General features: G+C 43.4%; 1 protein-coding gene across 5 annotated transcripts in view; it reads left to right on the forward strand.

The window, feature by feature from the left end:
• The window catches only part of TLCD5 (TLC domain containing 5), a 45,731-nt gene that overhangs the window by 17,592 nt on the left and 11,542 nt on the right, over positions 1-16,597 (forward strand). For all 5 annotated transcript variants that reach the window (XM_068136331.2, XM_078768536.1, XM_068136330.2 and 2 more), the window contains 2 exons: positions 12,353-12,577; positions 14,127-14,379. In XM_068136331.2, coding sequence (XP_067992432.1) covers positions 12,353-12,577; positions 14,127-14,379 — 478 coding nt within the window. The remainder of the gene's footprint in view (positions 1-12,352; positions 12,578-14,126; positions 14,380-16,597) is intronic.

Here is a 16,597-nt window from a genome sequence, read left to right on the forward strand (position 1 = left end):
ATTCTGGCGCTTCCGAGGTTTATCAATGGGTTCTGTAATATCGGTTCGTTGGCTTTAACACCGAACTTGTTTTGTGGCTTTTTCATCAACTGGCGCAAATTTGCATCTTTGTAACTGAAGTTTCTGTGACAGTTGAATTAACATTTGGGATACTTATTCATATGAAGTGATATCAACAACATTTACAATGAAGTTTCCATGGTAAACATTGGTTTAAATAACGACACCAAACAAAGATCGTTTTCTTATCATAAGATTTATCACCTTCAATGCAACTTTGAACTTCGAAAGCTCAAGTGAAGAACACAGTTTGAACAACATAGACATTTTTGTTTGCCTGTTACACATTTATATGATGTATGGAAATGCTGTTGAATACAGAGAATGAATGGGATGGCAACATAGAGAGTAACCCAGTTTTAGGACCGGCAGAGAAGATAACCGAGAAGGAAGTCGAGGAAGCGATAAAAGCAATGAAGGGTAGAAAAGCGGGAGGGCCGACGGGAGTTGTGGGAGATATGTTGAAGGCAGTGGTGTAGTCTAGTTTTTTGGAGTGGGTATACTGTGATTTTTCCCTTCCAGCCTCATAGTCACCCGTCCCAGAGCGACGCGCCCCGGGGCGACACCCGTCCTGAAGCGACACCCCATAAGCACCACCACACTCCCTCATGCATACAGTATGCATCTACGCGTAATCGAGAGCATTCTGAAAGACTGGTTATGTGTTATCAACATCAATTTATTTTCAATTTTTTAGCAACAAGACTCAGCCAGTTACGAGCTATTTAGCTTAGATGTTATGTGAATGTGTTAACAAATAAAGGTTGAAAAGGCACTTGACATCATCAAAGTATCCATACTGGGTTCACTGTGTTCGTCCACAAGCCCTGGAAAAAGGATGGAACACTAACAGACAGCCCAGCTCCTGTTCCACCTGGTTTGCTGGCAGTGTGCTTGGGGTGGGGTAAGAAGGGGAGGGTGGGTAGCCTGGTAGTCTACAAAGCTTTCCAAATATGTTTGTAGTTGTATTCGGGCATCTGAGGTGTGCATTGCCTCCTTGCTTGCGTAGTTCTATAGTTTCTGTAACGTCAGTGTCACCCGAAGCGGCAGTAGCTTCAGGAGCAGGCTTGCGAAAACACTCAAAGAGTGTCGTTTGAGTGTGCTTTCGTTTCGTTTTTCTCCTTTATTGATTCACATTATTTTCGCGCCGAGAATGACCGCAAAGCAACTGTGTGGTTGTTCCTTGGTAGGTGACGTCAGATCCGGGTCACAGGTCACGGAAGCCCCAATGCCATTAGTCAGTGCTTCTGAACACAGACGGGGTGAATTTTATCAAATCAAATCAAATTTTATTCATATAGTGCATTTTATGAATGAAAGTTATTTATATAGCGCATTTTATGAATGAAAGTGTGAAAGTTCTGTCACGAAACTATGTTGTTACGTATCCTCGTGCATTTTTAAGTGGGTATACGGAAATCCTGGACCTTTCCTAGTGGGTATACGGCGTATACCTGCGTATCACGTAGACTACATCACTGGTTGAAGGCAGCAGGAAGTTGGGGTGTGAAGAGAATGACAGAGATCTGCAATCTGGTGGTGAAAGAAGGCCGCATTCCAGTGGATTGGGAACTGAGTACCCTCGTCCCTCCATACAAGGGGAAAGGTGACCCCCTGGAGTGTGGCTCGTACCGAGCGATAAAGTTATTGGAGCATGGAATGACGGTATTGGAAAGGGTGTTGGAGAGGAGGATAAGGAAGAAAGTGAAGATCGACGAAATGCAGTTTGGATTTATGCCAGGAAGAGGAATGACAGACGCGCTTTTCATTGTGAGGCAGTTGCAGGAGAAGTACATGGAGAAGAGGAAGAAGTTGTTTCTTGGGTTTGTTGATCTGGAGAAAGCATTCAATAGGGTTCCACGCGAAGTATTGACATGGGCATTGAGGAAGTTAGGAGTGGAGGAATGGTTGATCAGAGTAGTGATGGCAATGTACAAAAGAGCGCGCACAGCTGTAAGGACGAAGGACGGGAACAGTGGTGAGTTTGAGGTGAAGGTGGGAGTGCATCAGGGGTCGGTACTAAGTCCACTACTATTTGTATCTGCGATGGAGGTGCTGGCTCAAAACGTAAAGGAGGGTTTACCGTGGGAGTTGTTGTATGCAGATGATCTGGTGATGATTGCGGAAAGTATGGGTGGACTGAAGGAAAAGATGAACAAGTGGAAGGAATGTATGGAGAAAAAAGGTCTGAAGGTGAATATCGGAAAGACGAAGGTGATGGCAAGTGGTAAAGCATGTGGTGAGGTGGAAAGAACTGGGAAGTGGCCCTGTGCTGTGTGCAGGAAGGGTGTCGGAGTGAACTCCATTCAATGTACAATGTGCGCTGAGTGGGTTCATCAAAAATGTAGTGGTCTGAGAGGGTCATTAACCAGTGTGGCAGCTGCATTCAAATGTAAGGTGTGCACAGAGGGAGCTGCAGATGGAGGAAATGTTGATTTGGATCTTGGAGACGGCGTGAAGCTGGAAGATGTGAAAACATTTTGCTACCTCGGAGACATGCTGAATGGAGAAGGTGGATCAGACTCGGCAACGGTTGCTAGAGTGAGATGTGCATGGAAGAAGTTTCGGGAACTGAGTGGCGTGCTGATGAGGAGGGGAGTGTCGTTGAAGCTGAAGGGAAAGGTGTATGCTGCATGTGTGAGAAGTGTTATGATTTTTGGGAGTGAGACATGGGTAATGAACGTAGAGCAGCAACGAAGGTTGGAAAGGGTGGAAATGCGAATGGTTCGATGGATGTGCGGAGTATCGTTGAGAGAGAGGAAGACAAATGATGAATTGCGAAAGATGATGGGAATAGAGCCTGTGATGGATGCTGTGAAGAGGAACAGGTTGAGATGGTTTGGTCATGTGTTGAGGAAGGATGAAAGTGACTGGTTGAGAAGAGTGATGGAAATGGGGGGACACATATGGGGGGATGGGGCAAGATGAGATGATAAGATGAGATGAGATGAGATGGGGGGACACATAAAACATACAATGGATGACAAGAGACAAGAGGGGAAGAGAGAGGGAAGCACACAAGCACAACAACAGCATAGAACAGGGATGTCAGTAGATCTGTGGAAGGGGGAGGAGGGAGAGGTACACGATATATAGCAAATGAACACTACTAGGAATTTCAGGAAAGAAGTTGGGGATTGAAAGAGGCGGATTTGGGGTGTTTTAACGGGGGTAGAAAAGATCAAGGTTTTGGATGGGGGAAGATAAGAGATAGTGGTGAACAGCTGTTTTAAAGACCTGGAGGGAGGAGAGGGATTGAAGAGAGTGAGGGAGTTTGTTCCAGAGGCGGGAGAAAAGAGGAATGAAAGAGTGAAGGTGAGCAGAGAGTCTTGATTTTGGCAGTTTCACCAGAACAGGGTTGTTGGCAGATCTTGTGCGACCTGTAGGAGTATTTGGGGGACAAAGCAGACAGAGCTGGGGGAGCTCGGCCAGAGAGGAGTCGGAAGAAGACAGTATTATGATTAATTATGAAAGCGAATGCAAAGCACAAAATTTGACAAATCAAACTTCTCCCATTGAAACAACTTTTGATGCAATTTATTATTCAGTTTTTTAAAACTTGAATGTCCTGATCTTTGACCTTGACCAAATTATATTTTTGGTTGAAGCCAGCAGCCAGCAGATAGTATAGGAAAACAAGTAATTATTCCCATGCTTTAAAAAAATAAAATCTAACCAGTGTCCGAAGGAAGCAGTTCAGTTTGGCCTTTTAAATATGAAATCGGGAAGGCCTACAAATGAACGAAACCCATTAGAATTAGAACAGCATTAGGTAGAGCCCCATACCTCTGCCAGATGAACAGTTTATGTTTTGAATCCACTGTTAGACGAGATCTGGATTTGTACCTGAACCAAAATAGAATCGGTTTGTTCTTGTGACCTACCCAACTCATCCACAAAGTTTTGTCAAAACTGGTCCACAACTTTTTGATATATCGTGCGATGTATCGTTTTTGGCCCAATCACTCAATGGTGAAGAATCACGAACAATTCTTCGTTCCAGATCCGGGTCTTCACCAAAATCGAATCATTTCGTCAATGTCACATTCCCAACTACCCCACCAAATTTTGTCTGAATCCATCCACGAATCCATTGTTCACAGACAGACAAACAAACAAGAAATATGTTGTCCATATCATACTTGCGAAATCCCTAAAATATGTTGTTGACGTATAATGACCTAAAAAAATACTTGGTGGTTGAATTTTTTTTTTTTTTTTGTATACTGAATCGAGGCTCGTGAAAGAGCTAACATTTATTTCACAAACAAATCAACCAGACAAACAAAATATACAAAAATAGGGAGCGGAAGACAAGATGGGGAGAGAAGGGGAAGCACACAACCACAACATTTGAGAGCAGGGAGAAGTGTGGGAGGGAGAGGGCTTGGGGGCAGGAGGCGTGGGAAGGGGAAGGGGGGGGGGGGGGGGGAGAGGTATAAAACACAAGGGGACCGAAATTAGCGGGGGTAGAAAAGATCAAGGTTTTGGATGGGGGAGGATAAGAGATGGTGGTGAACAGCTGTTTTAAAGACCTGGAGGGTGGAGTGGGATTGAAGAGAGTGAGGGAGTTTGTTCCAGAGGTGGGAGAAAAGAGGAATGAAGGAGTGAAGGTGAGCAGAAAGTCTTGATTTTGGCAGTTTAACCATAAGAGGGTTGCAGGCAGATCTTGTGTGACCTGTAGGAATATTTGGGGGACAGAGCCCAGAGAGGGCTGGGGGGGCAAGGCCAGAGAGGAGTCGGTAGAAGACGGAAAGACCACCAACCTGCCTGCCTGCCTGCGGTGAGTGAGTGAAAGGCCCTTGGAGTTAGCTTCATCGTGGGAGATTCCAATGATTCTGAACGCTTTGGTTTCAACAGCGTGAAGACGGGCTAGGTGTGAGGCAGGAGCACCAGACCAGAGGGGAGAGCAGTATTCCATAGAGCTGCGGATGAAAGCCTTGTATGTGGTGAGGAGCTCAGGTGTGCCAAGGAAGGACTTCGCACGACGGAGGATGCCCAGTCGGCGACTGGCTTTGGAGGCCAGATTTGAAATGTGGTTTTCCCAGGAAAGATCATGGCAAATAGTGAGACCCAAAAGCTTGAGTGACAGAACTTCTTGGAGAGGATTATTCAGAAAGTGGATGGGAGGGTTTTCCAGTCGGTCTTTTCGGAGAGACATCGTATGAGTGTGAGATTTATCAGGATTGAAAGACATGTTCCATTTGTTTGCCCAGTCTGTGATTTTGTCCAGGTCTGCAGAGAGTGAGGAGGCTGCAGACTGCCGATCTGAGGGATGAGGAATGGAGCGACAGAGAGTAGAGTCGTCAGCAAAGAGATAGAGAGGATTTTCAAGAGAGTCAGAGAGATCATTGATGAAGACCAGAAAAAGCACAGGGCCCAGAACACTACCTTGGGGAACTCCAGCCTGAACAGGAAGAGGAGATGAGAGAAACCCATTCAGGGCCACACGTTGACTACGACCAGAGAGGAAGTCCGCCAGCCATGCGTGGAGATTTCCATAGATACCAAAGGAGGAGAGTTTGGTGAGCAGAGCAGGGTGCCAGACCATATCGAAGGCACGTGAAATGTCAAGGGAGACGGCTCTAATTTCCTGTTTGGCGTTGAGGACCTCCATCCATTGTTGAGAAAGCAGAAGCAGCAAGTCCAGAGTAGAGTGACCAGGTCTGAAACCAAATTGATGAACAGAGATCAATTCATATCAGAGATCAGAGATCAAATCCATATCTGGACACTGATCAATTCAGTGTCCAGATATGCAAATCCTCTTAAGATATCAAGTCAATCAGATGAAAATTGAGGATTTTAGAAATTTGGCCTATGTTGACCTTTTGGACTATGTTGACCTCAAAATAGTTGGGGTTCAATTCAGTGAACAGATATGCAAATCCTCTTCAAATTTCAAGTTAATTGGATGAAAATTGAGGATTCTAGAAATTTGGTCTATGTTGACCTTTTGGTCTATGTTGACCTTTTGGCCTCTATTGACCTCAAAAATACTTGGTGGTTGAATTCAGTGACCAGATATGCAAATCCTCCTCAAATTCCAAGTCAATCGGATAAAAACTGAGCATTTTAGAAATATGACAAAGTTGGTGAGCTTTGGCTTATGTTGACCTTTTGACCCCAAAAACAATAGGCTTCTTGCTTATGACCAATTCTACCGTTTGGTGAAGTTTTGTGAAGATCGGTTGAAAATTGTGACCTGTATGTGACTGACAGACAGACAAACAAACAAACAAAACTAGAACGGGCACTCGGTAGAGCGCATACCTTCGCCGCAGCTACTTTTGTTGCCAAAATAAAAGACTACAAGATCTGTGTAGCAAAGCATTTTGGCATTAGTTTCATACAAATTGGACACAAATTGACCGCGCTATGGTAAAAAGACGATTTTGACCTTTTCATGACCTTGACCTTTGACCCGATCGATTCCAAAATCTAATCAAATGGTTCCCGGATAATAACCTATCATCCCACCAAATTTCATGCGAATCGGTTGAATACTTTTTGAGTTATGCGAATAACATACACACACACACACACACAGACATACAAATAAATACACAGCGATCAAAACATAACCTTCCGCTTTTGCGAAGGTAAAGACGTCATGCGGAGCACGATACTTGCAAAATACGCTCCCCCCTCCCCAAGAAAAAAAAATTCCATTGATACAGCAAATTGTCCATTTCATCAAGATTAAAATTGACAATCTTGATCAAAGCTCAAAAAATGACGATTTTGGAAGGTTGACCTTGAGTTGACCTTTTGACCTCAAAAATAGTTGGTTTCCCTATTTAGTGACTCAATGTGCAAATGCTGTTCAATTTTCAAGTCAATCGGATGAAAATTGACGGCTTTCTAGATACAAATTGATGATTTTGGAAGTTTGACCTTGAGTTGACCTTTGACATTTTGACCTAAAAATAGTATATTTCCCAATTTAGTGACTCGATATGCAAATGCTGTTAAATTTTAAAGTCCATCGGTTGAGAATTGATGGCTTTCTAGATTAAAATTGATGATTTTAAAAATTTGACCTTAAGGTGACCTTTGACCTTTTGACCTCAAAACTAGTATGTTTCCCAATTTAGTGACTTGATATACAAATGCTATTCAATTTTCAAGTCAATCGGATTTAAAATGCCGATTTTAGAAATTTGACCTCCAGATGACCTTTGACCTCAAAATCAATAGGCTTCTCAATTCGGAAGACTTATACAACGTGGTGAAGTTTCGTGACGATCGGTTTAGAATTGTGACCTGTAGGCCGGTGACAAACAGACAGACAGACAAACAAACAGACAGACAGACAGACAGACAAACAGACAGAACCACAAACGGAACCGACCAATATACTTGAAAAATCTTTGATTTTGCAAGTAACAAGACGTCATGCAGAGCACGATACTTGCAAAATCCGCCCCCCCCCCCCCAAAAAGATGAAAAATGAAGATTTTAGAAGTTTGACCTTGAGTTGACCTTTGACATTTTGACGTCAAAAATAGTTGGTTTCCCAATTCAGTGAGGTAATACGCAAATGCTGTTCTATTTTCAAGGCAATCGGATGAATATTGATGGGTTTTCAGATGAAAATTGATGATTTTGGAAGTTTATAATAATAATAATAATTCATTTATTTTGTATAGCGCTTTTCCAGAAGCCCAAAGGCGCTTTGACAGAGTGGAAAACATAATGCATAACAATACATGAAAACAACAATTGCAAAAAGACAAGAATCAATAGGGAAATATTTAAAGCAAAAGGAGGGAGAAGGAGAAGAGATAGTCAGGGGTTAAATGCTGTGGGTTGAATGTTGAATGCAGTGTTGAACAGGTGGGTCTTTAGTGATGTTTTGAATGTGGTGAGTGAGGAGGAGTCTCTGATGGTGTGAGGTAGTGAGTTCCAGAGGGTGGGAGCAGCGATGGAGAAGGCCCTGTCCCCCCAGGATCTGAATTTGGTCCGGATGGAGGGGGTCAGGAGGTTGGTACCAGCAGAGCGGAGGTTGCGGGTGGGAGTGTGTCTGGAGAGGAGGTCAGCCAGGTAGGATGGGGCCAGGTTATGGAGGGCTTTGTATGTCAAGAGGAGGATTTTGTACTGGATTCTCTGGGGGATGGGGAGCCAGTGAAGCTTGTAAAGGACGGGGGTGATGTGGTCACGGGTCCGGGAATGGGTGAGTAGACGGGCAGCGGAGTTCTGAATGTATTGGAGTTTATTGGTGATTTTTGAGGGTGAACCATAGAGGAGGCTATTGCAGTAGTCCAGACGGGAGGTGATGAAGGCGTGGATGAGGGTTTCTGCAGCCGTGGAGGAGAGGGATGAGCGGAGACAGGCAATGTTTTTCAGGTGAAAGAAGGCTGACTTTGTGATCTGTTTAGTGTATTTGTCGAAGGAAAGGGTTTGGTCAAAGATGACGCCAAGATTCCGGATGTGAGGGGAGGTGGATACTGGGATACCGTCGATGTTGAGGGCAAAGTTATGGGTGGATTTTGTGAGCGTTTTTGGGCCAATGATGATTATTTCAGATTTATCACAGTTAAGCTTGAGGAAGTTGATTTGAAGCCAGGATTTTATTTCAGTGATGCAGTTTGTCAGGATAGAGTGGGTGTCGGTGGAGACGGACTTGGTGGAGATGAAAAGCTGGATGTCATCGGCGAAGCAGTGGAATTGGAGACCATGACGGCGGATTAAGTGACCGAGGGGGGACAGGTAAAGGATGAAGAGGAGGGGGCCAAGAACTGAACCTTGGGGAACACCTTGGGGGAGGGGAGCAGTGGGGGATTTGCAGTTATTGATGGAGATGAACTGGCGTCTGTCAGAGAGGTATGATTTAATCCAAGAGAGGGCAGTGCCGGTAACGTTAAAGGTGGATTCAAGTCGGGTGAGGAGGATGGTGTGATCGATGGTGTCAAAGGCAGCGCTGAGGTCGAGGAGGACGAGAATGTTGAGGTTGCCAGCGTCAGAGGAGAGGAGAGGAGAAGGTCGTTGGTGATTTTGAGGAGAGCAGTTTCAGTACTGTGGTTGGAGCGGAATCCGGATTGGAATGTTTCATACAGGTTATTGGCAGAGAGATGATGTTTGAGTTGAGTGGCTACAGCGCGTTCCAAAACTTTTGACAGAAAGGGTAGGTTGGAGATGGGTCTGAAGTTGTTTAGGGTGTCAGGGTTTAGACCAGGTTTTTTTAGAATGGGGGTAACAGCAGCAATTTTGAGGGAAGGTGGGACGATGCCTGTAGACAGGGAGGAGTTTATTGTTGCAATGATAAGTGGAGAGAGAGCAGGGAGGGAGGCCTTGACAAAGCTGGAGGGGATGGGGTCAAGAGTGCAGGTGGCAGTTTTCATTCCTATGAGGAGTTCAGAGAGGTCAGTAGGGGAGATTGGGGAGAACCGAGACAGGGGATGGCAGGACAAGGGGGGGCAGGTGGTTGGAGGAGGAGCGGGTGCGGCGGTGGTCAAGCTGTTGTAGATGTTGTCAATTTTGCGTTGGAAGAAAGAGAGGAAGGAGATGCAGTTGTCTACTGTGAATGACTGGGTGGTGGTGTTCAGGGGGCGGAGGAGTTTGTTTATTGTCGAGAAGAGTGCTTTTGGGTTTCCGGAGCCAGAGTGGATAATTTGAGAGTAGTAGGCGGAGCGGGCGCGGGAGAGGCCATCTTTATAGTGTTGTAGGTGGTCCTTGTAGGCTTGGGAGTGAACTGTGAGACCCGTTTGACCTAGAGTTGACCTTTGACCTCAAAAATTGTTGGTTTCCCAATTCAGTGAGGCAATATGCAAATGCTGTTCAATTTTCAATTAAATCTGATGAAAATTGACGGTTTTTCAGATGAAAATTGATTTTGGAAGTTTTGACTTTGAGTTGACATTTTGACGTCAAAAATAGTTGGTTTTCCAATTTATTGACGCAATATACAAATGCTGTTCAATTTTCACGTCAATCGGATTAAAAATGGCGATTTTGGAAATCTGACCTCCAGATGACCTTTGACCTCAAAATCAATAGGCTTCTCAACTGCGACGACCTCTACAACTCGGTGAAGTTTCATGAAGATCGGTTTAGAATTGTGTTGAAGACAACAAACAGACAGACAGAATAACAAACGCAACTGACCAATATACTTGAAAAAATCTTCGATTTTGCAAGTAACAGGCAGGCAGGCAAACAGAATAACACATAAGACCAAATAATATGCTTGAATCTCCGATTTTCGCAACTAACAAGGAAACAAACAGGCAATAGGACAGAATAACAAACAAATGAAAAATCGGTCAGAGACCGAGGACTTGCCGGAATGTACTTTTTATCGGCCATTTTGGATCATTTGTTTTCTAAACTAATTTATCCCCAGATCATGCTCAATAAATTTCAGCTTGATCGGATGAAGTTTTGTACTTGTCGAATTAGGACATCATAATGGAGGCACCTATGATGTCATCATTAACATATTTTATTCCCCATGGAGAGTTCTTTACAATGAGCCATGTCTGAATATTTTCTATTCAGCACTTTCGGAGATATGGAGGTGCAATTTTTTTTGGCTTTCCAAGATGGCGGCCGAACCGCGTGACCGATGACGTCATCATTTTTTTTTCTCCACCAGTTTATGCCGACATGGCGCTCAAGAAATTGCATCTTGATTGGATGAAGTTTTGTACTTGTCGAATTATCGAATTATGACGTCATAATGGAGGCCTTGGGCCGAGAGAGTTAAAAATTGGGCACAGTCTATTCCAGGGCAAGACAAATATGTGTGTAAGGTTTTGCGATTGTTACGGATTCGTAACTTCCGTTGTTGTGGTTTTCACCCACTTGACATATTTCTGATATTATGTACTATTATTATTTATTCTCAAAAGGGTTATTATTCATGAAGAGTTATCTAAAGTTAAAAAGGCTAACTTTAAATGATACCGGAAACCGAACCGGAAGACGACGGCAGAGACGAAGAGGAGAGGAGGAGGCGGAGCGAAAGAGTCGGAGAAGAAGCTGGTTGCTTTGCGGTCTGCAACGAACGTTGTCGAGCAAGAGTCACGTACTTTGGGTTTCCTGGGAAAAAGGAATTCCTGCGATAAAGTTATTGCTGTGACGGATCATCCTGCGTGTCAGGTGGCGTTAGATTACGAAGAATCATCGCTGGGTCGTGACGACTCGAGAACCACGAGCCGTCGGCCATTTTGACTCGGGCGCTTCGCGCGTCGAGCAGACTTGCCTTGCTTCCTCAACCGTTTCCACCGCTTTCAGATGTATCTGTGGTGTGTGTGTGTGCACCGAGGCTTTTGATGATTACTTTGCGGCTCGCCGACCGTGAACAGTGAAAGTTCATACCTGAAGGGTGCCGTTGGATTTCCCAGTCGCCGTGAGTGCGCCTTTGTGCCGCTTTAACCACGTGACCGTTTTCTCCGCTTTGGGCCGCGTGCGCCTTTGTGCCGTTTTGGGCGGCGTCTGTGCCTGTCCTCTGAACGAGACCAAATTCCCTAAAAACATCCATCTGGGATTGATCAAGATTGAAATTGGGGGTTTGTACTGTGGAAAATTGGGGGGTCGGCTTTGCTGATTAAATTTCCTAAATCTCGGACGGTGGATTAAATTCCTTAAATTTCGTCCGGGAAAGAATTCCCTAGCATTCCCAAATTTTTCAATTTTGGAATATTTTCCAACAGTCCCAAATTATTCAAAAAATAAACAAACAATTTTTTTTTTTTTTTTAATTTCTTGTGTGAAGGTGAATAGGTGCTAACGGATAGTCACCATGGAGTTTGACGCAGAGAAGTTTGCAGCGACCCCTAGTCGGAGAGGGCTTGGGGGGTAGGAGGCGTGGGAAGAGTGGGGGTGGGGGGGGGGGGGGTGTGAGAAGCATGAAACCCAAGGACACTTCAAGGACTTTTAGGAAGGAAGGTGGTATTTCAAAAAAGTGTATCTGGGGTGAAATTATCGGGGGTAGAAAAGATCAAGGTTTTGGATGGGGGAAGATAAGAGATGGTGGTGAACAGCTGTTGTAAAGACCTGGAGGGAGGAGTGGGATTGAAGAGAGTGAGGGAGTTTGTTCCAGAGGCAGGAGAAAAGAGGAGTGAAGGTGAGCAGAGAGCCTAGATTTTGGCAGTTTAACCATAAGAGGGTTGCAGGCAGATCTTGTGTGACCTGTAGGAGTATTTGGGGGACAGAGCCCAGAGAGAGCTGGCGGAGCAAGGCCGGAGAGGAGTCGGTAGAAGACAGAAAGACCACCAACCTGCCTGCGGGGAGTGAGTGAGAGTTTTAAAATGTTTTTATTGCTGAGGTTATTGCACTGTCTTTCCAGATATCCCCCATTTTGTCTGGCAAGTGGTATGCAGCAGTCTCATATGGCTTGGTCTCTACAAGCTACTGAGAAATGCAGGGGGCCATAAAAAATGGGACGGAACTAAAAAGGGCCTTTGGGTCTACTCGGGCCCAGAATGGAGCTGCAGGGTTGTGACCTTGATTCATGGTTTGATGGTCATCGTTGTGGCATCATCTGTTACACCACTCTCAGATTTGATACCTGGTGAGTCCAGAGACATTTTATAATATGTATGTGTGTATATATATTTGAAGGTGTAGTGTCTCCTGCCACCGGTTCCACCATTCCAAGAGTCATGTGACTGTTTTATGGTGGACCGTGGTTTTACCGTTTTGACCCACCAATCGTCGTTTTCCTTTGTGGGTGCTTTTTCGAATCCTTGGCCTGTTTTCAGAAAGAGAAAAGGCGACTTATTTTATTTTTCGGCGATCTTCATCGAGACAGAATGACGTCACAGGGAACGACCGAAAGGCATGGTTCGAAGACGACGGAAGGACTCGCGGCCTTGTGGGGAGCTCAAGTCTAGTTCCTGCCGAATTGGAGTTGTACCCAGTGATGTATCACTTTTGCCGGGACATTATCTTGCGCGACCTTGTTGTGGATTATACTTTCTTCGGCACACTTGTGCTCACCAGAAGTGTTCTTCTTTTACTCAGACATTGCTTTTTGTCTCCGAGTTGTCGGATTTTTTTTATCACGGACTCGACTTCATTCGACTTCATTTTTCTCGACTTCATTCGTTTATTCAAAGACTGCTTGCTGTTTGTTTCATGTCGGGATTCCTGAGTGGAGCATTTATCTCATGAACGTTTATTCCAACTATTATTCAATCCACCCAATAAATTGTGAGTAGGAATTATATTTGTCATCTTCACAATTTCTTCAAACGATTTATAACGACTGGAGAGGTTACGCGGCTGGTAGTCCTTTCGGTCCATCTTATCTCCTTTTCATGGATCAGTACGAGTACAGAGGTCTTTCTTCCAAGTTACGGGGACTGTTCCATTCTCCAAGGCCTTTGTAAATAGTTTTGTAAATCGTTCTGGAGCATTTTACCACCATCTTTGATTGTATTGTGCATTATTTTTAGTTAATGGTGTTTTTTTTGTATACCTGATTTTTTTTTGCTCGTGGAAGAACTACAATTGCAATGTTAAGACATTTAAAAATGTTTTTACAGGATCTGAGGCTGTTATTGGAGTTGCCACACACACCTCTCGCACACATGAACATAGATGGATACATGAGACACGACACACAAACTGTTATACGACCCAAACACAACCATTGAGCTTGGAGGAAATGCCATCACCTTCTGGGTACTTTGGGTACCAGTGATGTCACAACAATTGTGCCGCCTTTCTCACCACATTCAGCCGGGCATTTCCTAAGGAGGAATTTCCTCCTCAACGTGGATGCAAACCTATGGTTGTTTGGCCGTTCTCTATCCTTTTCGAATGCAAAATGTCAAACATGGAAGGAGCACGTTCCATTTTAAAAGTCTATGGTATGACTCGGCCGGGGTTTGAACCACCGACCTCTCAGACTCGAATGAATGCTCGATTTGATAAATAAAAAGATTTTTTGTTGTTAAAAAAAAAAAGAAGTATTTAAGGTAATTATTTTTACACTATCTTATCGTATCAATGTTTAAAAGATTGTTATAAAAGTGATTGATATACCTGTACAAATTTTTTTTTAAAGTACTTCAATGCAATTACCGTATTTGTGTTCATGGGTGTTTTGTTTTCAGGAGGCCCAAACAGCCGCGAACAAGAAATGCTGTTTGCCCTTTCCCTGGGTTACTTTGCGTTTGACACCGGTTGGTGCTTCTTCTACGGCTGGCCATCCTTTCTCATGTTCAGTCACCACTTGCTCTCCATTGTTGCTCTCTTGATCCCACTTTTGATCGGTCGTTCAGGAGCCGAGACGGCGGCGGCTCTACTGGGCACAGAGATCACAAATCCTTTGCTGCAGATTCGCTGGTTTCTCCGTCAGGCTGGATGGTAAAAGGGATGGTGAGGGGCATGTGGGAAGAGAATGGGATGTAATACGAATAGAGTGGATGTGGTAGTGAGAAGTAGGTGATGAACTAAGGGGAGAAAGGTGTATTATTGAGGAATTAAGAATGGTTTTTAACAATGAGTAGTATTATGTTGCAATCATTTTTTTAAATTCACATCGCCCTCAACAAGGTATAAACCAATCATGCCACATCTTCACCAGCAAGTTTGTACCTTCCCTACCTGGTTCCTATGGTTTATCCATTCATTGGAATCCATTAATTGGAGTCGATGAACCTTTCCAATCTACATGCTTTGGTTTGTGCCCCGTGAGATGGCTTGTAACCTGTTCATCATCACGTGGCCATGTTGGCCTGCTTAACTAGCCAGTTTTCATGACCGTCGGATGCTAACAAGTTGTTTTACGATACTCAAAGCACTTTTTGAAAGCAAAAAATCCGGAAATATATTTGTCAGTTTTGCACTGCCACTTCTCGTCCCACAAACATGGGGGCTGCCATGGCAAGGGCGGCCGACCTCCGGCCGGCACAGTCGCCAAACTCTAACCAAAAATGGTATACTTGTGCTATTTGTTGCATTTTGTGCATCACGACACGATGATATTATTAGGCTGTGGGCCGAACACCTGAATTGTTCAGTTTAGTGACCCACCTTTGGTATCTACCTGAATTTTTCCAAGAAGGTATAGTCAGGTTCACTATGTTAACAAATATAATTTCGTTCAAAATTTTGGTAGATTAGCAAAACTATACATTTTTGGAATATTCAGCGCATGAGGAATCCAAAAATTAATGTTTACATTTGCGTAGACACCTTTGCGAAAATGCCACTCAGGACAGTGATGAAGATAGTCAGGTTCACAATGTTAACAAATATAATTTCTTTCAAAATTTTGGGATTAGCAAACCTGTACATTTTTGGAATCTTCAGAGCATGGAGAATCTGAAAATCAATATTGGCATTTGGAGAGATACCTGTATGGCGGCCATTTTGGATTTTCAAAATGGCCACTGTAAAATACATATTTTGCGCGATCTCGGCTTCTAGTCAACCTAGAGACAATTAAATATGCTAATCCTATGTTTTCTGGGTCAAGGAATCCAATAAAGGCCTCAAAATAGTGCTCAGGATTATAGAAAAGCAACAAACAAAGGTAATTGAAAACCATTGTCTTTATATTTGTGATATAACTGTATTACATAATACATGATATTGCAAGTCCTTTGAAGTTATAGGTTGTTATAGGAAATTATAGGTAGTATCAGATTGAACTATAAGTCCTATACACAGGATCTACGAGGTCTATACCGTTCAGGAATATGCTTTTACAGATCTTCATCACTGTCCTGAGTGTCATTTTCGCAAAGGTGTCTACGCAAATGTAAACATTAATTTTTGGATTCCTCATGCTCTGAATATTCCTAAAATGTATAGTTTTGCTAATCTACCAAAATTTTGAACGAAAAAACATAGTGAACCTGACTAGTAGCTCAAATATTGTTCAAAAACAATTCAAAACTCATCAGTGCAAAAAGTTGCACATTAATTAGTTATATTAATATTGTTAATATACAGTCACATGAAAAAGTAAGTACACCCCATGTAAAGTTTTGACTTTTTCAACATATTTCAACATACAGCTATTTGATCTTCATTTCAACAATATTGATAGATAAAGGTGATATAATATAACAAATATCATGAAACATTTACATTTTGTAGTCCATTGTATAATTTAAATAAACATAAATGCAAATTTTGCATGTGGAAAAAGTAAGTACACCCCTACATTTATCACTACTTCAAATACCTAAAATTAGAATCAGGTGCACCAGCTCAGGTGCAAATGATTAGAACATCGTTAGAGAGGATCTTGGAGGAACCTGTCTTATTTAAACCTCAGACATTTCGTTTGGTTTGCTCTTTGTTGTTGAAGTGTGCGGCATCACCATGCCTCAATCAAAAGAGCTCTCTGAGGCCTTCAGAAAGAAGGTTATAGATGCCTACGAGTCTGGGAAGGGATCTAAAAAGATCTCCAAACAATTTGAAATCAATCATTCGACTGTCCGGAAGATCATCTACAAGTGGAGAAAATTCCAAACAACTGCCAACTTGTTCAGGCCAGGCCGCCCCAGCAAGTTCAGCCCGAGAGCAGACTGCAAGATGCTGAAAGAAGTCTCCAAGAACGCCAGAATGTCAT

This window comes from Myxine glutinosa, chromosome 14, assembly GCF_964187855.1.
Source record: "Myxine glutinosa chromosome 14, kmMyxGlut1.1, whole genome shotgun sequence".
NCBI classification, from domain to species: Eukaryota; Metazoa; Chordata; class Myxini; order Myxiniformes; family Myxinidae; genus Myxine; species Myxine glutinosa.